At 39.2% G+C, this 27,761-nt stretch overlaps 2 protein-coding genes across 2 annotated transcripts; one reads left to right on the forward strand and one right to left on the reverse strand.

Annotated features, from left to right (window-relative positions):
• The first annotated feature begins 574 nt into the window (after positions 1-574).
• Positions 575-3,205, forward strand: LOC131941224 (large ribosomal subunit protein uL11m). Its single transcript, XM_059300307.1, has 5 exons — positions 575-742; positions 1,786-1,881; positions 2,112-2,205; positions 2,539-2,681; positions 2,924-3,205. The coding sequence occupies exons 1-5, from the start codon at positions 620-622 to the stop codon at positions 3,044-3,046; spliced, it is 579 nt and encodes a 192-aa protein (XP_059156290.1). The 5' UTR covers positions 575-619; the 3' UTR covers positions 3,047-3,205.
• Positions 3,206-4,003: 798 nt separating this feature from the next.
• Positions 4,004-26,458, reverse strand: LOC131941225 (splicing factor 3B subunit 2). Its single transcript, XM_059300308.1, has 24 exons — positions 26,360-26,458; positions 23,889-23,920; positions 23,724-23,742; positions 23,381-23,415; positions 23,171-23,194; positions 22,400-22,471; positions 19,763-19,832; positions 18,458-18,595; positions 17,840-18,273; positions 17,132-17,258; positions 16,854-16,975; positions 15,087-15,202; positions 14,320-14,398; positions 13,849-13,959; positions 13,675-13,761; positions 13,311-13,385; positions 11,744-11,896; positions 11,064-11,303; positions 9,200-9,307; positions 8,437-8,544; positions 7,485-7,618; positions 6,991-7,189; positions 4,618-4,803; positions 4,004-4,294 (listed from the first exon to the last, which is right to left on the reverse strand). The coding sequence occupies exons 2-24, from the start codon at positions 23,892-23,894 to the stop codon at positions 4,229-4,231; spliced, it is 2,709 nt and encodes a 902-aa protein (XP_059156291.1). The 5' UTR covers positions 23,895-23,920; positions 26,360-26,458; the 3' UTR covers positions 4,004-4,228.
• Positions 26,459-27,761: the final 1,303 nt, after the last annotated feature.

Genomic DNA, 27,761 nt, shown 5'->3' on the forward strand with positions numbered 1-27,761 from the left:
GAGTTATATTTTTCAAATGTAGATTTCTAAATGTATCCTTTACATCAATATCCAAAAACATTTTGCACCAAGATATTCTATTATATAATGGAGTTTGTAGTTTTTTAACTAGATTTTTATAGATTTGTTTACTTGTTTCTTTTAATAGAGCTTCATTCCCTTTAATAATGTTTATGCATTGTGCATGAAAGGTATTTAGTTGTGTTCCTGCATAATGGGGGGAGTTATTATTGAATTTGGATAATTTATTTAGTTGAATTCCTATATAGATATAGTAGTGCGCTAATGGATGGTAATGTGGTTCATTTATAACATTTGCAATATATTTCAGTCTAAAAGTGTCTATTTTTGTTTGTATATCATGCATGCTTATACCTCCATGGAGTTTGTTCTGTATTAGAGTATTGTGTTCTCTTCGTCGGCAATAGAGCACTCACTAATTATTACTTTCTAAGCAGGCTTAACCAAATATATTATTCACAATCATAAACACTTTCTTTTGCGTGAAGGTTTATAATATGCAACTAAATAAAAATTTGGTTGCTAATTTTTTAAGTGACGGGTTTGTTTTCGGTCGATACACTATTACAAAGACCGGTAACTCTCATATTCTAACAAGATGGCTGCTAAAAAAGGTGCTGCGAAAGTTATAGAAAAGGTCAGGCGTAAAACATTTTTGAGTGTTCTTATTCCTGCTGGAAAAGCCACACCAGCACCACCCTTAGGACCGGAGCTAGGACAGGTATGTATATATCTATATAAAATACTGATTTGAATGAATACTAGTCTAGATCTAATTAATTTTAATAATTATTCAGTGAGCCTTAAATTTAAACAAAAAGTTCAAAAACATTTATTTTAAATTATTACATTTTTACAATATTAGGCCTAGGCCTATAAAAAAAGTAAAAGATAGGCCTAAGTTAAATAATTAAATTAAATTATTACTTACTAGACTATATTATATAATACTTACTTAGGCCCTACTTACTTAAATACTTACTTATGATTAATCTAGTAAAGGGGCCTACAGTTAGGCCTATTTAATTATAATTAATAATTATTTAGGGCTTAGGGCCTATTAATTATTGTAAAGTTAAATATTTAAATAAATAAATAGTAGGCCTATTAAATAGGCCTATAAATACTATAATTAATTCCTATTAATTAGGCCTATGCCTATTAATTAAGTTTTATTACTTATTGAATTTATTAAATAAGGGCCTAATAATAAGTTATAACTAATACTTTTTCCTATGGGCCTACTACTACTTACTTATTAGTACTAACTAGATCTAGTACTTACTATTTTTTACTACTTAGCCTAGCGAAGTAATTTAACTTTTAACTAAATTTAACTTGAATAAATTTACTTAACTTTTACTAATGTCGTTAGGATCTAGATAAGATTTAATCTTTTAAACTAAATCTAAACTCTAAAGTCTAATTATAATTACTAGGATTAGGCGTAATTGTAGAATTGTTATTTGAATAGAATTATTAAAAAGTGATTTAATTAGACTTTAGATAGGCCTAGATCTATATATTATTAATTATACTCTACTACTAGATTAGATTTACTAGAAAAATCTATGTACTAGATCTAGTAAGTAGATCTAGATCTAAACATCTATATTAATATTTTATTTTTAAAAATGTCCTGGGTTTAACTAATGACTCAAACAATTTTATTTATAATTAATTAAGGCAATTTTTTTAAAAAGTTGAAAGAATTTCTCTCATAATGAAAATACTAACAGAGACATTTTAACTTTCTATTTACAGATGCAGATACAAATTGGTGCATTTTGCAAAGACTTCAATGAAAAGACTGCACATATTAAGCAAGGAATAAATATTAAAACAGAGATAACAGCAAATGTATATCAAATATTTTTTAACTGTTTGATCAAATTTGTTGAATTTAGCTGTTTTTTTTTAAAAAATAATTTTAGTCCATATTACAACTTTATGTTGGTATACCATGTTTTTTAAAAGTGCTTTTTTTAATAATATAAATTAATTTGTTTTCATGCAAGTAAAAGCACTGTATTGAGGTATTGTTGTGATTTTGAGGTATTTGGCTCAATGTGCTTTTATTTTGTTTATAGTCAGATCGTACATACGATTTAAAGTTCTTGGGTCCACCTATAAGCTACTATTTATTGCAAGCATGTGGTGCTCAGAAAGGAGCTACTAAACCAGGTTAGTGTATGTCATGCTTGGTTAAAGCAGGTTATTATATTAAATGCTATTATTATCAAACTTGTCAAACAAAAAATAGCGACTTGCTTTAAAAAATATGAAAACAGAATGACACTTGTTATAATAAAAATGTCCTATTTTATTAAAAGCCAAATTGAGGTTTTTTTATTTTAATCTAGTGATACTATTTGCTGCTAAACAATTTGATTTAAAGCAATTACCCTCTTACTGCCCTAAATTAGCTAGATGGATGTTATAACTTATATAATTGTATAACTGACCTAACTTTGTTAGATGGATGTTATATGTGTAACACCGCCCTAATGTTCCCAGGTAAACAAGTGTGCGGGGTAACAACTTTAAAACATGTGTATGAAATAGCCAAGATAAAAAAAGACGACCCAACCTATGCATGCATGACACTGCAGCAGTTATGTCAACTCATTATTGGAAGGGCCCACAATATCGGCATTCAGGTACTACACACATCTTCTCTTTAAAACTTGTTTTATTTGGGCTGATAATTGAATCAACTGGCTTGCGTCTTATCAGATGGTCTTACATCTCTTAGCTCTCTGGCACCATGGTATTAGAAAACAGCAAGTTTTGTTTCCTGAGATTCTGATCCCACTTCTTTATTTTGCTATAATGTTTAAATAGCTATTTCTAGAACATTTTTATCCTAAATAAATTTCACCACTCCTTTCCCAATGTCAAGGTTGTCAAGGGTCCTCTTACAGTGGAGGAGTTAAAAGAGTTCCAGAAGAAACGAGCTGATGAAGTGGCACAGGAAGAGAAGGAGCTAGAGGAGTTGAGATTGTCAAAGATGTTGAGATTGTAGAAGTGATGTGTGAATGTGTATTGTGGCCTGTATGTGTGAATGTGTATTGTGGCCTGTATGATGTGTGAATGTGCATTGTGACCTGTATGTGTGAATGTATATAGATCTAGTAGAGACTGATGTGTTAATGTAACTCATTAAACATTTGTTTTAAATATACCAGCAATTGATTTGTTTTTGTATTAACTAATAATATTAATTTAAATCTAGGAAGCGAAGTCAAATTTAATTTGGGTTTTCTTAACTGTTTGAAAATAATCTATTTTGACATCTTTCAATTACATTAAAAAAATTAGTTTAAAAATGTGTAAGTACTAGACAAATAGCTGAAACTAATGGAGTTGTAATAGACCAATTGTATGTATATAAAAATGAATGCAATTATGTATGACTTACCATATTGCTGCACCGTCCATATCGAAATGAAACTTCGAAGTTGTTGAGACGACCTGAAGGGTTTCTGGCATAAACAAGTTTTGATAAAGAAGGGGTTGTGCACTAAGTATAACACTAATTTGGTGTCACGCTGAGAGTTACGACGAATCAATGGTCAAATTTCACCTAGGCATCCTTTGACACCTTGGTGGTCATGTGACCTGGGATCCCCTTGAGCCAACATTTTTTAAATTAGTGCCCTACACTAGGGATACAGTAGGCTACTACAATCAGAGGCAGCAAAAGATTCCATTCCCAACTGCAGGCAGTGAGAACATACCTTTTCAATTGGTCAAACAGCTCAGCATGTTATGTTGTTACCTGTGGAGGTGAGCACTGAATGCATGTTCAAATGGGTGTCAAAACTGAATGGATGTCAGGAGCGAGGCTCATTTCTACAACAGTTTTGTGGTGAAACATGAATAAGAGGCTGTATTAGGTGCCGGCTGATATAATTGAGAAGCATGCAAACCACATGGCTGAAAACTTCTGATCAGGTTTGAAAAGAATTCAACTCAAGAATATGAGTAAAAAGTTTTAATGACAAAATGAAATTTGGATACATTAACATGGCATAAGACCAGCATTGTTAAAACAAATGACCAATAAGGTAACAATATTTAACCTCAGGGGCACACAGATTACTAGAACACAGGCTCAGTGCTATTGGCATCAAGGATTGCCCTCAGGCCCAGAATTACAATCAAACCATTTTCAAAAATCAATGTGTTGGTCTAAGTTATTCCTTTAAAATTTGAAGTCCTTGTATTTTTTAGCTCCTTTACTAGTGTCCTGCTGCGCTTTTTTTCTTTTCTAGAATGAAAGAGAAAATGTTCTCATTAAACCTGAGGCAAACAACACAACATGTACCAACTTAACAACATTTTTGTCTTGCTCTGACTCTCACATTTAAAGTATACTGATAATGTGCTTTATTTAGCTCCCCCCTCCCCACAGTTTAACCAACCCTTTGTTTAGCCGCATGTGCTGCCACCATGGGTTAACCTACCCTTTGTTTAGCCTCATGTGCTCCCCCCATGGTTTAACCTACCCTTTGTTTAGCCGCATGTGCTCCCCCTCCCCAGTTTAACCTACCCTTTGTTTAGTCGCATGTGCTCCCCCATGGTTTAACCTACCCTTTGTTTAGCCGCATGTGCTGCCACCATATCACTCAGGTCCTCCTTCTCTAGCTGTGACTGTTGCTCCCTGACCGTCTGCTCATACTTGGCCTGCATGGCTGCTGTGTCCAGGTCCAGCTCCTCAGGGTTCAAGGACACTTCTACAGCTTCAGCGGAGGGTTTATCACCTGCTTTTTTCTGCACCTAGCCAGTGAGTAAGTCATTTCATTAACTGGACCTAACCAGTAAGTCATTTCATTAATTGGACCTAACCAGTAAGTCATTTCATTAATTGGACCTAATCATTAAGTCATTTCATTAGCTGGACCTAACCAGTAAGTCATTTCATTAATTGGACTTAATGAGTTAAAAACAAGCTGTTTAATTAATGACTTAATCAATTTTATGAGTAAACAGCCATTTAACTAATATTAACTAAGTAAACAGGTTGTTTAATTAATTGGACCAAATGAGTAAAGAACCCATTTCATTAATTGGACCTAATGAGTGAACAAACAAAATAAGCTTTAAATTAATAGGACCTGGTGAGCAAACCTCTACTGGGACCCACAGGAAAATGAATTTATTTAGATCCAGTGTATCATTGTTAGGCTAGGATGTGTGTCTACCCCATACAACAAGAGTTCAATGGACAAGTCTGGCCAGAGAGATGAGAATCAAACTGTGACTTACTGCAGAAATGTAGACATGAGCTGAGCCCATGAGAATCAAACTGTGACTTACTGCAGAAATGTAGACATGCGCTGAGCCCATGAGAATCAAACTGTGACTTACTGCAGAAATGTCATAGACATGAGCTGAGCCCATGAGAATCAAACTGTGACTTACTGCAGAAATGTCGTAGACATGAGCTGAGCCCATCAGAATCAAACTGTGACTTACTGCAGAAATGTCGTAGACATGAGCTGAGCCCATGAGAATCAAACTGTGACTTACTGCAGAAATGTCGTAGACATGAGCTGAGCCCATGAGAATCAAACTGTGACTTACAGCAGAAATGTCGTAGACATGAGCTGAGCCCATGAGAATCAAACTGTGACTTACTGCAGAAATGTCGTAGACATGAGCTGAGCCCATGAGAATCAAACTGTGACTTACAGCAGAAATGTCGTAGACATGAGCTGAGCCCATGAGAATCAAACTGTGACTTACTGCAGAAATGTCGTAGACATGAGCTGAGCCCATGAGAATCAAACTGTGACTTACTGCAGAAATGTAGACATGAGCTGAGCCCATGAGAATCAAACTGTGACTTACTGCAGAAATGTAGACATGAGCTGAGCCCATGAGAATCAAACTGTGACTTACTGCAGAAATGTAGACATGCGCTGAGCCCATGAGAATCAAACTGTGACTTACTGCAGAAATGTAGACATGAGCTGAGCCCATGAGAATCAAACTGTGACTTACTGCAGAAATGTCGTAGACATGAGCTGAGCCCATGAGAATCAAACTGTGACTTACTGCAGAAATGTCGTAGACATGAGCTGAGCCCATGAGAATCAAACTGTGACTTACTGCAGAAATGTCGTAGACATGAGCTGAGCCCATGAGAATCAAACTGTGACTTACTGCAGAAATGTAGACATGAGCTGAGCCCATGAGAATCAAACTGTGACTTACTGCAGAAATGTCGTAGACATGAGCTGAGCCCATGAGAATCAAACTGTGACTTACTGCAGAAATGTAGACATGCGCTGAGCCCATGAGAATCAAACTGTGACTTACTGCAGAAATGTAGACATGAGCTGAGCCCATGAGAATCAAACTGTGACTTACTGCAGAAATGTCGTAGACATGAGCTGAGCCCATGAGAATCAAACTGTGACTTACTGCAGAAATGTCGTAGACATGAGCTGAGCCCATGAGAATCAAACTGTGACTTACTGCAGAAATGTCGTAGACATGAGCTGAGCCCATGAGAATCAAACTGTGACTTACTGCAGAAATGTCGTAGACATGAGCTGAGCCCATGAGAATCAAACTGTGACTTACTGCAGAAATGTCGTAGACATGAGCTGAGCCCATGAGAATCAAACTGTGACTTACTGCAGAAATGTCGTAGACATGAGCTGAGCCCATGAGAATCAAACTGTGACTTACTGCAGAAATGTCGTAGACATGAGCTGAGCCCATGAGAATCAAACTGTGACTTACTGCAGAAATGTAGACATGAGCTGAGCCCATGAGAATCAAACTGTGACTTACTGCAGAAATGTCGTAGACATGAGCTGAGCCCATGAGAATCAAACTGTGACTTACTGCAGAAATGTCGTAGACATGAGCTGAGCCCATGAGAATCAAACTGTGACTTACTGCAGAAATGTCGTAGACATGAGCTGAGCCCATGAGAATCAAACTGTGACTTACTGCAGAAATGTCGTAGACATGAGCTGAGCCCATCATGGCCCCGCCCACAGTTGTCTTTTTCTCAGGCAGGACCTGGTACAGCGCTGGTGTGTCCCCACCCTGGTCCATGGCGTCCTCAATTCTTTTCTTCCTCAGCTCTATCTGGTCGGGTGTTTCCATGCCAAGTGGCACAGATGTGATACCTCCAGGTGTCATCAGCCTGGGGAACAGACACATTTTGTATCAGCCTGGGGGAACAGACACATTTTGTTTGAGCATGGGGGAACAAACACATTTTGTTTCAGCATGGGGGAACAGACACATTTTGTTTGAGCATGGGGGAACAAACACATTGTTTCAGCATGGGGGAACAGACACATTTTGTTTGAGCATGGGGGAACAAACACATTTTGTTTCAGCATGGGGGAACAGACACATTTTGTATCAGCATGAGGGAACAGACACATTTTGTTTGAGCATGGGGGAACAAAGAGAACAACATTTGAACTACTTGCCCTTCAGCTGGTGTAATGAGACCTGACTCATCCTTATCTTCTTCCTCCTCCTCCTCTGACTCTTCTTCAGATTCTGACTCTGACTCCAGTTCTCCCCACTGAGTTTTATCAATTTCTTCTTCTTCTACTTCATTCTGTAATGGGAGTAAACATTAGCTTTATGTTGAATCACACTGTATAAACCACACTACAACTTACAAGAACCCTGACCTATGCACCCTGGTCACCTCAACTATGTGGTACATGTTTATTTACGTGTAGTGGTGGAAGTTGGGTTGGTAATGAGATTTTGAAGATACTGGCATAAGCGGGAATCAGAAAGTTTCATTTTTTTCGTTCCCTTACTAGTGGTTCATTTTCTACTATTTTTCTAAAGTTAAGAATTTTCATTTCAAAATTACGGGCTATATAATTGATGAAATTAATTCTAAAATGCCTTTGCTGTTGAATTAGGCTTTATTTATACTGTACCTAATACAATGATAATGAAAAAGAAAGTAGCTTCAATGACTGTTAATTTTTTTAGCATTTAAAATACATGTTTTAAAGAAATAATAGAAGAAGCATTTTGTTTCAGTTTTTTGGAATTTATGTAATTTTAATGTATTGTTAGTTACCTATTTTATTTTACTTCATACATAATAAACTAAAACCAATTTTGTATATAATATTTTTAATTATATTTTTTAATATATAAGTGGTTATTTTAAAATATGTTTAAAAAAAGGTTGTGGTTGAAAAAGTGTAGTCTTAAAGGGGAAGTAAAATAGTGCCCTGTACCAAAGACATCACCATACAGAGGTTTGCCATGCTAAAGCTTACCTTAAAGTCTAGGCTCTGTGTACCAAAGACATCACCATACAGAGGTTTGCCATGCTAAAGCTTACCTTAAAGTCTAGGCTCTGTGTACCAAAGACATCACCATACAGAGGTTTGCCATGCTAAAGCTTACCTTAAAGTCTAGGCTCTGTGTACCAAAGACATCACCATACAGAGGTTTGCCATGTTCGTCTACTGGGGGCTTGCCCCACCCTCCAGCATGATAACCAAACATACAGCCCTGTCAGAATGCAATAAATTCATATCAAGCATACAGCCTAAACATAATCATCAAACGTACAGCCTAAACATAATCATCAAACATACAGCCTAAACATAATCATCAAACATACAGCCTAAACATAATCATCAAACATACAGCCTAAACATAATCATCAAACATACAGCCTAAACATAATCATCAAACATACAGCCTAAACATAATCATCAAACATACAGCCTAAACATAATCATCAAACATACAGCCTAAACATAATCATCAAACATACAGCCTAAACATAATCATCAAACATACAGCCTAAACATAATCATCAAACATACAGCCTAAACATAATCATCAAACATACAGCCTAAACATAATCATCAAACATACAGCCTAAACATAATACATAAGAGTGAAAATGTTAATCAATGATTTTTAAGTAAAAAAAAAAGTTAAAAATCACCCCCACACATGAAATGACAAGACACCCCCACACATGAAATGACAAGACACCCCCACACATGAAATGACAAGACACCCCCAGCACATGAAATGACAAGACACCCCCACACATGAAATGACAAGACACCCCCACACATGAAATGACAAGACACCCCCAGCACATGAAATGACAAGACACCCCCAGCACATGAAATGACAAGACATGACTTACATCTGGAATGGGAGCATTAAGACCTGGTATTTTCAGGTTGGGGTAGGAGGGGGGAGGGCCATATCTCTGCATGGCAATCAGCCAAGGTGGGGGAACTTTCTCAGAATTCTGGAATGGAAAAAAAAGGTTCAAGAAGATTCTATGAGCATACATCATCCACACACCAGTCAACATCAACAGATAGTTAACTCATCCATTTCACACATCAAATGTTCAACTCATCCATTTCACACATCAAATGTTCAACTCATCCATTTCACACATCAAATGTTCAACTCATCCATTTCACACATCAAATGTTCAACTCATCCATTTCACACATCAAATGTTCAACTCATCCATTTCACACATCAAATGTTCAACTCATCCATTTCACACATCAAATGTTCAACTCATCCATTTCACACATCAAATCTTCAACTCATCCATTTCACACATCAAATGTTCAACTCATCCATTTCACACATCAAATCTTCAACTCATCCATTTCACACATCAAATGTTCAACTCATCCATTTCACACATCAAATGTTCAACTCATCCATTTCACACATCAAATCTTCAACTCATCCATTTCACACATCAAATGTTCAACTCATCCATTTCACACATCAAATCTTCAACTCATCCATTTCACACATCAAATGTTCAACTCATCCATTTCACACATCAAATCTTCAACTCATCCATTTCACACATCAAATGTTCAACTCATCCATTTCACACATCAAATGTTCAACTCATTCATTTCACACATCAAATCTTCAACTCATCCATTTCACACATCAAATGTTCAACTCATCCATTTCACACATCAAATCTTCAACTCATCCATTTCACACATCAAATGTTCAACTCATCCATTTCACACATCAAATGTTCAACTCATCCATTTCACACATCAAATGTTCAACTCATCCATTTCACACATCAAATCTTCAACTCATCCATTTCACACATCAAATGTTCAACTCATCCATTTCACACATCAAATGTTCAACTCATCCATTTCACACATCAAATGTTCAACTCATCCATTTCACACATCAAATGTTCAACTCATCCATTTCACACATCAAATCTTCAACTCATCCATTTCACACATCAAATGTTCAACTCATCCATTTCACACATCAAATGTTCAACTCATCCATTTCACACATCAAATGTTCAACTCATCCATTTCACACATCAAATGTTCAACTCATCCATTTCACACATCAAATGTTCAACTCATCCATTTCACACATCAAATGTTCAACTCATCCATTTCACACATCAAATCTTCAACTCATCCATTTCACACAAAAAATGTTCAACTCATCCATTTCACACATCAAATGTTCAACTCATCCATTTCACACATCAAATGTTCAACTCATCCATTTCACACATCAAATGTTCAACTCATCCATTTCACACATCAAATGTTCAACTCATCCATTTCACACATCAAATGTTCAACTCATCCATTTCACACATCAAATGTTCAACTCATCCATTTCACACATCAAATGTTCAACTCATCCATTTCACACATCAAATGTTCAACTCATCCATTTCACACATCAAATGTTCAACTCATCCATTTCACACATCAAATGTTCAACTCATCCATTTCACACATCAAATGTTCAACTCATCCATTTCACACATCAAATGTTCAACTCATCCATTTCACACATCAAATGTTCAACTCATCCATTTCACACATCAAATGTTCAACTCATCCATTTCACACATCAAATGTTCAACTCATCCATTTCACACATCAAATGTTCAACTCATCCATTTCACACATCAAATGTTCAACTCATCCATTTCACACATTAAGCTAGTAGATGAAATATATGAAACCGCTTACATTTCCAATTGGCATTCCCAGGGCCATTTTGAGATCATCACTGAGGTTCCCAGGCTTTTTCTCTCTCAGTTTGGTTTCAAACTCTTTAGCCTCGTAGTACAGATCCCCATGAATTGTCATTTTGGGTTTGGTTTGAAATCTGAAAAATGCATCATGGAGCTTCTGGTAATCAATATCAATCTTTCCCATCTTTGGTCGCACTTTTTCTCGCATTTTGGACTTGAGTGTCTTCTGATCCTCCTGCAACAGATGAAAACAATCTGGTTACCATAGTTACCAACAACTGGAATACTGTCTGCTCTATTTTCACATCAGCGGTTACGTCCTGCCCTAGCAGCTCATTCTATGTTACGTACTAACAAAGTTACGTCCTGCCATAGCAGCTCATTCTATGTTACGTACTAACAAAGTTACGTCCTGCCCTAGCAGCTCATTCTATGTTACGTACTAACCAAGTTACGTCCTGCCCTAGCAGCTCATTCTATGTTACGTACTAACAAAGTTACGTCCTGCCCTAGCAGCTCATTCTATGTTACGTACTAACCAAGTTACGTCCTGCCCTAGCAGCTCATTCTATGTTACGTACTAACCAAGTTACGTCCTGCCCTAGCAGCTCATTCTATGTTACGTACTAACAAAGTTACGTCCTGCCATAGCAGCTCATTCTGTTACGTACTAACCTTCTCCTGGAGGGCAGCTCTCATCTCCTCTATCCCTGTGGCTTTGATAAAGTCTGGCAGCTCAAAAGGTGTTTTCTCTATACCTCTTTTCCCCTGCAGGTATTTCCTTTTGTAGCACCAGTGGCGTGGGACAGGTACTGAGTTCCTTGTAGCCTACACATGGGGTACACAACAATGCTTTGTTTACATTTATAACATGTCAACATACAAATGTCACTTAAGTAGATACAAAGATTGTGATCAACTCTGTGATCAAGGGAACTAACCTTTAAGTGTACCAACAACATTGTGATCAAGGGAACTAACCTTTAAGTGTACCAACAACAACATTGTGATCAAGGGAACTAACCTTTAAGTGTACCAACAACATTGTGATCAAGGGAACTAACCTTTAAGTGTACCAACAACATTGTGATCAAGGGAACTAACCTTTAAGTGTACCAACAACATTGTGATCAAGGGAACTAACCTTTAAGTGTACCAACAACAACATTGTGATCAAGGGAACTAACCTTTAAGTGTACCAACAACATTGTGATCAAGGGAACTAACCTTTAAGTGTACCAACAACATTGTGATCAAGGGAACTAACCTTTAAGTGTACCAACAACATTGTGATCAAGGGAACTAACCTTTAAGTGTACCAACAACAACATTGTGATCAAGGGAACTAACCTTTAAGTGTACCAACAACATTGTGATCAAGGGAACTAACCTTTAAGTGTACCAACAACATTGTGATCAAGGGAACTAACCTTTAAGTGTACCAACAACATTGTGATCAAGGGAACTAACCTTTAAGTGTACCAACAACATTGTGATCAAGGGAACTAACCTTTAAGTGTACCAACAACATTGTGATCAAGGGAACTAACCTTTAAGTGTACCAACAACAACATTGTGATCAAGGGAACTAACCTTTAAGTGTACCAACAACATTGTGATCAAGGGAACTAACCTTTAAGTGTACCAACAACATTGTGATCAAGGGAACTAACCTTTAAGTGTACCAACAACATTGTGATCAAGGGAACTAACCTTTAAGTGTACCAACAACAACATTGTGATCAAGGGAACTAACCTTTAAGTGTACCAACAACATTGTGATCAAGGGAACTAACCTTTAAGTGTACCAACAACATTGTGATCAAGGGAACTAACCTTTAAGTGTACCAACAACATTGTGATCAAGGGAACTAACCTTTAAGTGTACCAACAACATTGTGATCAAGGGAACTAACCTTTAAGTGTACCAACAACAACATTGTGATCAAGGGAACTAACCTTTAAGTGTACCAACAACATTGTGATCAAGGGAACTAACCTTTAAGTGTACCAACAACATTGTGATCAAGGGAACTAACCTTTAAGTGTACCAACAACATTGTGATCAAGGGAACTAACCTTTAAGTGTACCAACAACAACATTGTGATCAAGGGAACTAACCTTTAAGTGTACCAACAACATTGTGATCAAGGGAACTAACCTTTAAGTGTACCAACAACATTGTGATCAAGGGAACTAACCTTTAAGTGTACCAACAACATTGTGATCAAGGGAACTAACCTTTAAGTGTACCAACAACCTGGGGTCTCTGGCAGTGACATCATGCATCTCTACAACATCAGGTCGATTCACCAACTGTCAGACAACAAAACAGCACTGGATGAAAACTTTTAGAACACTAACACTTCAGGACAATGGGTCCATACCAGAACATTATATTTGAAGGTTAACCCATTTAATTTGTGAAATTACAACAAGAAATGTATTTTAAAAAAATCTTATGAGACCAAATTTTCTGGTACATGAACAATGATTTATAGTTTTAGTAGTTGCTCAACACTAGCACTCAACTTTTACAATATACTGTACTATGATATGGCCTAATGACCATAGGATTGTTAAGGGGGTAAAATAGAAAACTTACTTGTTTAAGTTGAGCTACTGTAAGTCTAGTTAATTTCTTCAGTTTTTTCTTTGAGATTTTTGGCCCATCTTCTTCTATTTTACCTGGCTATATGAAGAAAGAATATTGTTACATCTACACTCTATGTGTCACATGACTTTGTTAACTGTTCAGTATTTTAAAAGTTGCAAATACCTCCTCGTCATCATCATCTTCAATTAAACCTTTAGCTTTAATAGGGACTTCTTCTTTCTTTTCCTCTTTTTCCTCTGTTTTCATTTCCTTGGGTTTCTCAGGTTCTGTGATCTGGATGGTGCAAATAGTTTGTGTACAGATTACCCTATGTGTTCAGCACATTGTTCAAACAGCTTTCATTCAAAGGATACAGAAACACAGAGCCAGGATACAGAAACACAGAGCTAGGATACAGAAACACAGAGCTAGGATACAGAAACACAGAGCTAGGATACAGAAACACACAGCTAGGATACAGAAACACAGAGCTAGGATACTGAGACACAGAGCTAGGATACTGAGACACAGAGCTAGGATGAGACTAAAACAGACAGAAAGATTCAAACTACTCTTCTGACTAATAAAAAACACATCAGATGTGAGTGTACCTTAGACCCCAGACAAAACAAACCACATCAGATGTGAGTGTACCTTAAATGCCTCAAAGATTCTGGCAAATGTGTGGTAGCTGGGGTCAGTGGGGTCAAGCTCAAGCTGCTCCTGGACATACCTGCAGGTGGATGATACAACAGGTGGTCAGTGGGTGGATACAACAGGTGGTCAGTGGGTGGATACAACAGGTGGTCAGTGGGTGGATACAACAGGTGGTCAGTGGGTGGATACAACAGGTGGTCAGTGGGTGGATACAACAGGTGGTCAGTGGGTGGATACAACAGGTGGTCAGTGGGTGGATACAACAGGTGGTCAGTGGGTGGATACAACATACAACAGGTGGTCAGTGGGTGGATACAACAGGTGGTCAGTGGGTGGATACAACAGGTGGTCAGTGGGTGGATACAACAGGTGGTCAGTGGGTGGATACAACAGGTGGTCAGTGGGTGGATACAACAGGTGGTCAGTGGGTGGATACAACAGGTGGTCAGTGGGTGGATACAACATACAACAGGTGGTCAGTGGGTGGATACAACATACAACAGGTGGTCAGTGGGTGGATACAACAGGTGGTCAGTGGGTGGATACAACAGGTGGTCAGTGGGTGGATACAACAGGTGGTCAGTGGGTGGATACAACAGGTGGTCAGTGGGTGGATACAACATACAACAGGTGGTCAGTGGGTGGATACAACATACAACAGGTGGTCAGTGGGTGGATACAACAGGTGGTCAGTGGGTGGATACAACAGGTGGTCAGTGGGTTGATACAACATACAACAGGTGGTCAGTGATTTTACTACTTACTCTATAATCACATCAGGGGCTTTGCTTTTTTTGTCTTTCTTTTTCATTTTCTTCTGCTGTTCAAATCTGTTGCGCCTGGCCTTCTTCTTCTTTTTCTTCTTGCGTTTGTTCTTGGACTGGTATAGACAGGAATAGAGTTAAGACAGTCCTGCTGACATACATGATAGGAATAGAGTTAAGACAGTCCTGCTGTTATACATGACAGGAATAGAGTTAAGACAGTCCTGCTGTCTTACATGACAGGAATAGAGTTAAGACAGTCCTGCTGTCTTACATGACAGGAATAGAGTTAAGACAGTCCTGCTGTCTTACATGACAGGAATAGAGTTAAGACAGTCCTGCTGTCTTACATGACAGGAATAGAGTTAAGACAGTCCTGCTGACATACATGACAGGAATAGAGTTAAGACAGTCCTGCTGTTATACATGACAGGAATAGAGTTAAGACAGTCCTGCTGTTATACATGACAGGAATAGAGTTAAGACAGTCCTGCTGACAGGAATAGAGTTAAGACAGTCCTGCTGTCATACATGACAGGAATAGAGTTAAGACAGTCCTGCTTACACTTACATACATGACAGGAATAGAGTTAAGACAGTCCTGCTGACATACATGACAGGAATAGAGTTAAGACAGTCCTGCAGACATACATGACAGGAATAGAGTTAAGACAGTCCTGCTGACATACATGACAGGAATAGAGTTAAGACAGTCCTGCTGACATACATGACAGGAATAGAGTTAAGACAGTCCTGCTGACATACATGACAGGAATAGAGTTAAGACAGTCCTGCTGACATACATGACAGGAATAGAGTTAAGACAGTCCTGCTGACATACATGACAGGAATAGAGTTAAGACAGTCCTGCTGACATACATGACAGGAATAGAGTTAAGACAGTCCTGCTGACATACATGACAGGAATAGAGTTAAGACAGTCCTGCAGACATACATGACAGGAATAGAGTTAAGACAGTCCTGCTGACATACATGACAGGAATAGAGTTAAGACAGTCCTGCTGACATACATGACAGGAATAGAGTTAAGACAGTCCTGCTGACATACATGACAGGAATAGAGTTAAGACAGTCCTGCTGACATACATGACAGGAATAGAGTTAAGACAGTCCTGATGACATATATGACAGGAATAGAGTTAAGACAGTCCTGCTGACATATATGACAGGAATAGAGTTAAGACAGTCCTGCTAACATACATGACAGGAATAGAGTTAAGACAGTCCTGCTGTTATACATGACAGGAATAGAGTTAAGACAGTCCTGCTGACATACACGACAGGAATAGAGTTAAGACAGTCCTGCTGACATACACGACTTCACAATTTTTTAAACAGAATTTCCAATAAAAAATATCCAATGAGCTTAACTGTATCAAACATAAAAACCTGGAGCTTAACTGTATCAAACATAAAACCTGGAGCTTAACTGTATCAAACATAAAAACCTGGAGCTTAACTGTATCAAACATAAAAACCTACTTCTTTTGTCTGGTCTAATATCCAATGAGCTTAACTGTATCAAAGATAAAAACCTACTTCTTTTGTCTGGTCTAATATCCAATGAGCTTAACTGTATCAAAGATAAAAACCTGGAGCTTAACTGTATCAAAGATAAAAACCTGGAGCTTAACTGTATCAAAGATAAAAACCTGGAGCTTAACTGTATCAAAGATAAAAACCTGGAGCTTAACTGTATCAAAGATAAAAACCTGGAGCTTAACTGTATCAAAGATAAAAACCTACTTCTTTTGTCTGGTCCTTGGTTATGATCTCATCATCATATTCTTCCTCTATCACTCCATCTTTTTCTTCATCTTCAGCCTCCTCTTCTACATCATCTTCATTTTTCTCATTATTTTCATCAGCTAGAATAAAAGTAAAAAGCTTTATGTACATCATACAGAGCTTGGTTGAACATGAAAATGTTGGGCATGTGATCTCCCCCCCCCCCCCCCCCACCAGGATTGAGTGAGCTTGTGTGAGACACCTAGATAAAGCATGTGCAGACACCAAGTACTCACCCTCTTTGTTGTCAATACTGTCCAAGTCTACACCCAGCTCACTGGCTCTCTGGGATTTGAACTCCAGCATCTTCTCCAGGGCCTGGGGCAAGCGCATCTCTTTAGGGCCCAGGTTGGCTGGCTGGGTCTGTCAGGGAGGCAAACAGCTAGGTCAGGTCAGTGTTTGGCTGAGAGTCAAGTCAGTGTTTGGCTGAGAAAGTCAAGTCAGTGTTTGGTTGAGAAAGTCAAGTCAGTGTTTGGCTGAAAGTCAAGTCAGTGTTTGGCTGAGAAAGTCAAGTCAGTGTTTGGCTGAAAGTCAAGTCAGTGTTTGGCTGAGAAAGTCAAGTCAGTGTTTGGTTGAGAAAGTCAAGTCAGTGTTTGGCTGAAAGTCAAGTCAGTGTTTGGCTGAGAAAGTCAAGTCAGTGTTTGGCTGAGAAAGTCAAGTCAGTGTTTGGTTGAGAAAGTCAAGTCAGTGTTTGGCTGAAAGTCAAGTCAGTGTTTGGCTGAGAAAGTCAAGTCAGTGTTTGGCTGAGAAAGTCAGGTCAGTGTTTGGTTGAGAAAGTCAAGTCAGTGTTTGGCTGAGAAAGTCAAGTCAGTGTTTGGCTGAGAGAGTCAAGTCAGTGTTTGGCTGAGAAAGTCAGGTCAGTGTTTGGTTGAGAGAGTCAGGTCAGTGTTTGGCTGAGAAAGTCAAGTCAGTGTTTGGCTGAGTCAGCCTCTGGTTCCACCTACATTAGATTTGGCATCTTTAGCATCCAGCTCAGGGTCGTCTTCTTCTTCCTCCTCTCCTTCCTCTTCTAATTCAGACATCAACATTTGGTTGGGGCCCCCCTGGCCCATCATATGGGGACCTCCCTGGGACATCTGAGGTGGCATTCCACTTTGTGACATCTGGGGATGCCCATGCATCATCTGGGGCCCACCATGCATCATCTGAGGCCCCCCGTGGTTCATTTGCATGAGGTGAGGTGGCCCTTGCATCATTTGGTTGTTCATCTGTCCCTGCATCATCTGGCCACCTTGTGCCATCTGTCCCTGCATCATCTGGCCACCTTGGGCCATCTGTCCCTGCATCATCTGGCCACCTTGGGCCATCTGTCCCTGCATCATCTGGCCACTAGATCCACCCCCACTTGAGGCCATGGACTGCTGGCTGTGAGGTCCACCTGAAAAAATATCAAAACATGAACACAGCTGGCAATATGCAATAAAATTAAGGAAATAAAAAATATACTTATGGGAAGGTGTGATAATAAAACACCTTACCTCCACCCATGAGAATAATTTTTTTTACCTCCACCCATGACAATAAAAAACTTTACCTCCACCCATGACAATAAAAAACTTTACCTCCACCCATCATTTGGGATGACGCTGAGGACTGCATCATGCCCGGATGGTTGGATCCAAGACCTCTGGAGATCATGCTGCCTGCTCCACCCCTCATGGGCGCAGCGGCTGACATTCCTGTAGGGCCCATTGGGTGACCTAGGCAAACAAGAGCAAACAATTATAGAGCCAGCAAGTGTGATGGCTGACATTCCTGAAGGGCCCATTGGGTGACCTAGGCAAACAAGAGCAAACAATTATAGAGCCAGCAAGTGTGATGGCTGACATTCCTGAAGGGCCCATTGGGTGACCTAGGCAAACAAGAGCAAACAATTATAGAGCCAGCAAGTGTGATGGCTGACATTCCTGAAGGGCCCATTGGGTGACCTAGGCAAACAAGAGCAAACAATTATAGAGCCAGCTAGTGTGATGGCTGACATTCCTGAAGGGCCCATTGGGTGACCTAGGCAAACAAGAGCAAACAATTATAGAGCCAGCTAGTGTGATGGCTGACATTCCTGAAGGGCCCATTGGGTGACCTAGGCAAACAAGAGCAAACAATTATAGAGCCAGCTAGTGTGATGGCTGACATTCCTGAAGGGCCCATTGGGTGACCTAGGCAAACAAGAGCAAACAATTATAGAGCCAGCTAGTGTGATGGCTGACATTCCTGAAGGGCCCATTGGATGACCTAGGCAAACAAGAGCAAACAATTATAGAGCCAGCTAGTGTGATGGCTGACATTCCTGAAGGGCCCATTGGGTGACCTAAGCAAACAAGAGCAAACAATTATAGAGCCAGCTAGTGTGATGGCTGACATTCCTGAAGGGCCCATTGGGTGACCTAGGCAAACAAGAGCAAACAATTATAGAGCCAGCTAGTGTGATGGCTGACATTCCTGAAGGGCCCATTGGGTGACCTAGGCAAACAAGAGCAAACAATTATAGAGCCAGCAAGTGTGATGGCTGACATTCCTGAAGGGCCCATTGGGTGACCTAGGCAAACAAGAGCAAACAATTATAGAGCCAGCTAGTGTGATGGCTGACATTCCTGAAGGGCCCATTGGGTGACCTAGGCAAACAAGAGCAAACAATTATAGAGCCAGCAAGTGTGATGGCTGACATTCCTGAAGGGCCCATTGGATGACCTAGGCAAACAAGAGCAAACAATTATAGAGCCAGCAAGTGTGATGGCTGACATTCCTGAAGGGCCCATTGGATGACCTAGGCAAACAAGAGCAAACAATTATAGAGCCAGCTAGTGTGATTGCTCTCCCTTCTTGAGTGCCAGACAAGCCTCTAGGATGAAGGAACATAGAGAACCTACCAGCCATCATCCTCTGCTGTTGTTCTGTTCTCTGAGCCTCCAACAACGCCAGCTGCTGCTGCTCCATCAGCTGTAAGACAAGAAGACAAAGTGGTCAGTCTAAAGCACTCACTCTCATATGTAGGGTCAGTCTAAAGCACTCACACCCTTATGTAGGGTCAGTCTAAAGCACTCACACCCTTATTTGAGTCAGTCTAAAGCACTCACTCCCATATGTAGAGTCAGTCTAAAGCACTCACTCCCATATGTAGGGTCAGTCTAAAGCACTCACTCTCATATGTAGAGTCAGTCTAAAGCACTCACACCCTTATGTAGAGTCAGTCTAAAGCACACTCCCATATGTAGAGTCAGTCTAAAGCACTCACTCCCATATGGAGGGTAGATCTAAACCACTCACTCACATCTGTTTGGATCAACCCCAAAGGCACACAGAACCAACCAAAAGCACACAGAACCAACCAAAAGCACACAGAACCAACCAAAGGCACACAGAACCAACCAAAAGTAAAGCACACAGAACCAACCAAAAGCACACAGAACCAACCAAAAGCACACAGAACCAACCAAAAGCACACAGAACCAACCAAAAGCACACAGAACCAACCAAAAGCACACAGAACCAACCAAAAGCACACAGAACCAACCAAAAGCACACAGAACCAACCAAAGACACACAGAACCAACCAAAAGCACACAGAACCAACCAAAAGCAGACAGAACCAACCAAAAGCACACAGAACCAACCAAAAGCACACAGAACCAACCAAAGACACACAGAACCAACCAAAAGCACACAGAACCAACCAAAAGCAGACAGAACCAACCAAAAGCACACAGAACCAACCAAAAGCAGACAGAACCAACCAAAAGCACACAGAACCAACCAAAAGCACACAGAACCAACCAAAAGCAGACAGAACCAACCAAAAGCACACAGAACCAACCAAAAGCACACAGAACCAACCAAAGACACACAGAACCAACCAAAAGCACACAGAACCAACCAAAAGCAGACAGAACCAACCAAAAGCAGACAGAACCAACCAAAAGCACACAGAACCAACCAAAAGCACACAGAACCAACCAAAGACACACAGAACCAACCAAAAGCACACAGAACCAACCAAAAGCACACAGAACCAACCAAAAGCACACAGAACCAACCAAAAGCACACAGAACCAACCAAAAGCACACAGAACCAACCAAAAGCACACAGAACCAACCAAAAGCAGACAGAACCAACCAAAAGCACACAGAACCAACCAAAAGCACACAGAACCAACCAAAAGCAGACAGAACCAACCAAAAGCACACAGAACCAACCAAAAGCACACAGAACCAACCAAAGACACACAGAACCAACCAAAAGCACACAGAACCAACCAAAAGCAGACAGAACCAACCAAAAGCAGACAGAACCAACCAAAAGCACACAGAACCAACCAAAAGCACACAGAACCAACCAAAGACACACAGAACCAACCAAAAGCACACAGAACCAACCAAAAGCACACAGAACCAACCAAAAGCACACAGAACCAACCAAAAGCACACAGAACCAACCAAAAGCACACAGAACCAACCAAAAGCACACAGAACCAACCAAAGACACACAGAACCAACCAAAAGCACACAGAACCAACCAAAAGCACACAGAACCAACCAAAAGCACACAGAACCAACCAAAAGCACACAGAACCAACCAAAGACACACAGAACCAACCAAAAGCACACAGAACCAACCAAAAGCACACAGAACCAACCAAAAGCACACAGAACCAACCAAAAGCACACAGAACCAACCAAAAGCACACAGAACCAACCAAAAGCACACACAACCAACCAAAAGCACACAGAACCAACCAAAAGCACACAGAACCAACCAAAAGCACACAGAACCAACCAAAGACACACAGAACCAACCAAAAGCACACAGAACCAACCAAAAGCACACAGAACCAACCAAAGACACACAGAACCAACCAAAAGCACACAGAACCAACCAAAAGCACACAGAACCAACCAAAAGCACACAGAACCAACCAAAAGCACACAGAACCAACCAAAAGCACACACAACCAACCAAAAGCACACAGAACCAACCAAAAGCACACAGAACCAACCAAAAGCACACAGAACCAACCAAAAGCACACAGAACCAACCAAAAGCACACAGAACCAACCAAAGACACACAGAACCAACCAAAAGCACACAGAACCAACCAAAAGCACACAGAACCAACCAAAAGCACACAGAACCAACCAAAAGCACACAGAACCAACCAAAAGCACACAGAACCAACCAAAAGCACACAGAACCAACCAAAAGCACACAGAACCAACCAAAGACACACAGAACCAACCAAAAGCACACAGAACCAACCAAAAGCACACAGAACCAACCAAAAGCACACAGAACCAACCAAAGACACACAGAACCAACCAAAAGCACACAGAACCAACCAAAAGCACACAGAACCAACCAAAGACACACAGAACCAACCAAAAGCACACAGAACCAACCAAAAGCACACAGAACCAACCAAAAGCACACAGAACCAACCAAAAGCACACAGAACCAACCAAAAGCACACAGAACCAACCAAAAGCACACAGAACCAACCAAAAGCACTTACTCCCATATGACGCTCCTGTTGCTCCAACAACTGTCTTTGCATTGCAACCTTCCAGGCCAATTCATCTTCCCTCTGAAAATGTCATGGTATAACAATGACATAATAATAACCTGACAGAATAACATGGGGATGTATAACCTGACAGAATAACATGGGGATGTATAACCTGACAGAATAACATGGGGATGTATAACCTGACAGAATAACATGGGGATGTATAACCTGACAGAATAACATGGGGATGTATAACCTGACAGAATAACATGGGGATGTATAACCTGACAGAATAACATGGGGATGTATAACCTGACAGAATAACATGGGGATGTATAACCTGACAGAATAACATGGGGATGTATAACCTGACAGAATAACATGGGGATGTATAACCTGACAGAATAACATGGGGATGTATAACCTGACAGAATAACATGGGGATGTATAACCTGACAGAATAACATGGGGATGTATAACCTGACAGAATAACATGGGGATGTATAACCTGACAGAATAACATGGGGATGTATAACCTGACAGAATAACATGGGGACGTATAACCTGACAGAATAACATGGGGACGTATAACCTGACAATATCATGGTGGTATAAACCTACAATAAGCAAGAAAAGTTGCCTCAATATAATCTCCATAGTGTGACATATAGTTTATGAAAATATTTCACTAGTCAAGAAGTAAAGAGGAATTTCATATTTCCTACATTAGAAGTAAAGAGGAATTCCATATTTCCTACATTAGAAGTAAAGACCTACCTGTGACCCAGGGCCATCTTGAGCCTATAAAAATAATTAAAAGCAAAAATTAAAAGACAAAAATTAAAAAAAAAAAGCAATTTACCCCCCCCCCCCACTGATAGTAAACAAAGTACCAACTTACCCCCCTCTCTACTGATAGTAAACAAATTACTAACTTACCCCCCCCCCCCTCCTCCTCTACTGATAGTCAACAAATTACCCACTTACCATCATTTGCTTGCCACCTTGGTGCATATGTCCATCTGAAAAAAGAGGTTAAAGGTCAAAAACTGCACTAAGCTCAAACAAATATTGGTCAACTCCAAGATACCAAACATGAATCTTTACAACAAAATCAGACAGCTGACAACTAACTTACCCCCAGTGAATCTTTACAACAAAATCAGACAGCTGACAACTAACTTACCCCCAGTGAATCTTTACAACAAAATCAGACAGCTGACAACTAACTTACCCCCAGTGAATCTTTACAACAAAATCAGACAGCTGACAACTAACTTACCCCCAGTGAATCTTTACAACAAAATCAGACAGCTGACAACTAACTTACCCCCAGATTCCCCTGTAGGCTGTGAACAAAAAGGATAATTTTACTTTACTTGGGTCAAATAGAAATAATACAAAATTTGAAAAATAATAGCATACAGACCTACAAATAACACAGGGAAAATGACTTAGCTAGGTGTTTAAACTACAAAAATACAACAGCACTTACATCCATTCTTTATTACACTGTGTTGGTTTAACCTGAGGAATACACAAGTTTTATCTAGGTCACATAGGGCCTACACAAATTTAATCGCAATGACAAAAAGCAGCTACATTCAATAACATATTGCACCAAATTTAGAACAATTTTTATAATAATTTTTAAATATTAGGCCTATATAACTAATCTCAAATAATTTAATTTTTTATGCCTGGAACCTCTGATTATTTTTTTGTGCAAAATTTTAAAAAATAATCAAGGTTTAATCAAGATATTGTCCATGTGCTATCAGTCTTTCAGTGAATAAGATTTATAATTTTCAATAGGAAAATAGCCACAGCCAATTTGTGGGGTCAATTAAAGTTCACACCATAGGCCTATACCTAATGACTCCCACCTGCAGTCATATTGGATGGGGAGGGCGGGGGTAGCTATTGTTATGGAACTGGAAGATGCATGTAAACAAGAAGTACTATAGGCCTATATACGCTGAGATTTTAGCTAGCTGAATACAAAGCCCCTAAGTGTCTATTCCCAGTGTACTGGAAATAGCAGTATTAGGTCTATTCCCAGTCAAAAATGTTATCACTACAATAATATTGCTTGTGACATGAAAGCAAGCATACTTGCATAAAGAAAAAAAAGTCATGTCCCTTAGATTTCTATGAGTAGTCCTAAGAGAGAGAAAAAAAAAAGAAAAATTTTTAAGTGTTCACTAACATGGTCCTTTTTTACTTAACTTGTAAACCATATAGTCATATAGGCCTAATAGAATATGTTAAAACTTTCCAGTAGCTTTATTTATCGCATAGGCCTATACAAGCATAATAAACAATAAAATAAATTCATAGGTGGAATTTAAAAAAGAAGTAGAACATGGTATCCCCTGCCCTCATATTTATGGATACAGTGCTTTCATATTTTAAATTTTAACTATTTGAAATACCAAGCTCAAAATTGCTCAGCTGAATGGGAATAGCCTCTGCCATAAATTTTAAACCATGAACTGAAAGTTGAAAGTTAGCACAAGAAAATTAATCCAATTTAGGCTACAATGATGTCAACTTTGGATATTTTTAGATAAGACAACAATGGTACAGCTGAAGCATAATAATAATATCATAACCTGGGTATCAAAGTCATAAAATTGCAGGCTAAGGACAAAATCGTGCACTATATCTAGTACTGAAGTAGATAGCCCTCAAGTAGTGACTGAAGACAGTTCAGTGCTGCACTGAGTGCATTTTGCATGTGCCAGGGTAAAATGAAAATAAAATGAGAAAACGCACTAATAAGTTGTGAAAACTCTAGTCACAGCATAGCTCTGACTTTATAAGTTTGAGAAATAAAGAGCCAAGACATTATTTATATTTGAAGAAGCAAAGAGGAGTGAGAAAAGAAAAATCGGATGATTATAGATACCAGTGTCTGATAATGGAATTTTATGGTTAGAAATTGGTGTTAGGTATGGTAGGACCAGGGTTGGGGTTAGTAGGGTAATCTATCGTTTTGGGTACGTAAAATCATCCACGGCTAGTAATGTACAAAAAAGTTACCTCATTGTCAAGGCTTTAATGGAAGTATATTGTGATATATTTGTGTCAAATTAATATTGTAGATAAATGAATAATAAACCTAAAGCAATGGCTAAATATATCAATATGGGTCAGAAATTAACTTTAAACAGCAGTGTTTGCTAGCAAGGTTTGCTATATAAACAGCAGCCATTTGTAAAATAGAGTGGCTTCCCCCTGAATCTCGCCCTATAAGTTTATAAAAAAAAAAGTTAAAACGAGATGGCTGTTATAGTAAATGAGCATGGTTGCATCTGTTGGAAACATCGCTAGTCTTCATTTATTTACTGAAAAGTTTTAATTCAATTGTTTAAAAACAGGTACATAAATGAAATTGAATAGGCCTAATACTAATATTGAAATAATTGTATTTTTCAAAATATAAATCCTCCTCAAAATGTGAAATTATTAAAATTTATGGAGTCACCTGTTTTTCACATTACTAGTCGCGGCGATTTTACGTACCCAAACGATAGATTACCGTTAGTAGTTAGTACTAGTTAGTAGTTAGTAGGATTAGGCTTAGGGCTAGGGGGACAGGGTTAGCATAGACAGACAGTTGAGACAGTGACAGTAGTGTCAGTCAGTAGCCATGTGTGCATTTGCCATTAGTTAACTATCAGTAGGCCTAACCTAACACCCCTTTTTTAAAGACGATTCCATTATCGGACACGGTGTAAACATTCTCCCAAAAAATCAGTCAGAGATTAGATTAGAAGATTCAGAACCAGAACAGAAGACCCAAGCCAGACACTCACTGAGGCCAGAATTCAGAATCACCGGATAAGTTAATTAACTTAATTTGAATGAATACTCTGGTTGCGTGAATTTTAATGAGATACAGCAATAACTAAATTATACACGAAACTAAAGCACATTATAATTAAAGACTACTGTGCATACTTTTAAAATATCCTTAAGTTTTATAGCAAAACAATAGCAATGGATATCGCCATGTTGAAAAGCTTGTTTCACGTTATCTCGATTTCAAAAACAAGAATTTAAAATAGCAGAACAAATTTACGACATAAAATGTAAAAAAAAAAAAAAAAACTGGCCTGTTTCAAGTTTGCCAAAAAAAAAAAAACAATGAAAAATTAAGTTATGCGAAAGTTGTTAATAAATTTGTTATTTAATAAGGCCAATTGTTTAAAGTATGTAAATTATTATTAATGTGTATTATTATATAGTAAAATAGAGTCATAGGGAAATGCGACACGCGGAATGGCGAGGCGGTAAAAATGCGAGAAGGGACCGAGAACGGTCGGTCGATTCACATTTTGTCTCGCATTTTACCCCCACACGACCAGTAGACGTGATGGGAGTAAATAGTGCTGTATGCTAAAAATTTTATCACAAACTAGCGTACCCGTTACCGCGCGTTGCCGCTGTGATAGAAGAAAGTCTGACGAAATATATAAGACGGGTTTCATGAATGCCTTGTCAATCCTATGTTCTTAGACGCGTGACCATGTTTTCTAAAACTGAGTTATTTAAATGTAAACAATGCCTGCACTTGGATCATATATATCGGGACACGGATTTACCTACACTACCGCATGAAAACCTTGAGTGTACGTTAATCACTCACCGAAATAATAAGGTAGAACACACTTCGGTGACCGCCCATGTGTCAGGGACGTAGAGGGGCGCTATCGGGAACCCCCGATTACACAACCGCAGAGGCGCCATAGTGCTCGCAGGGGAACCCGGGGCGCTTCGGGTCGTGCAATCTACGGGGCGTCGACGGTTGCGCCTGTTAAAGTTTTAACGCTGAATATAGTAGTACCCCTTACCCGTTATGTAGGACGCACGATTAGCGGATGTCCAGGGGTTAAAATAGCCGCTCTGGAACTCTGGGCGCCAAATTGTGTATTGACGAAAATCGCACCCTTCCAGGCGCCGCTCGTATCAAATTTTAATTATTTTGTCAACAGAAACCGGCTCGGGAATATTCTCGTCAACTCCTTAAAGTTTATAGCACTCGGGTGAAAGGTGTCTTACTTTTTTAATATACCGTAAATAGAGAAGAATCGCACACTCCCGGGGCGCCACCCTTGCGAAATTAAAAAAGATTGTTTTACAGAAACCTCCACTGGAGTGTTCTAATCAACTCCCCTAAATTTCATAGCACTCAGATGAATGGTGTCAGACCGCAATCGATTTTTATTTTTTTTATACACAGTACATAGAGAAAAAAAATCGCGCCCTGCCGGGGCGCCACCCCTGCGAATTTGAAATAATTTTTATTCGAAAAAACCTCCCCATGAGTATTCTCAACAACTTCCCAAAATTTTATTGCGAT

The sequence above is a fragment of the Physella acuta genome, unplaced genomic scaffold (assembly GCF_028476545.2).
Source record: "Physella acuta isolate Inbredline_101_S28 unplaced genomic scaffold, ASM2847654v3 ptg000353l, whole genome shotgun sequence".
In the NCBI taxonomy this organism is placed as follows: Eukaryota; Metazoa; Mollusca; class Gastropoda; family Physidae; genus Physella; species Physella acuta.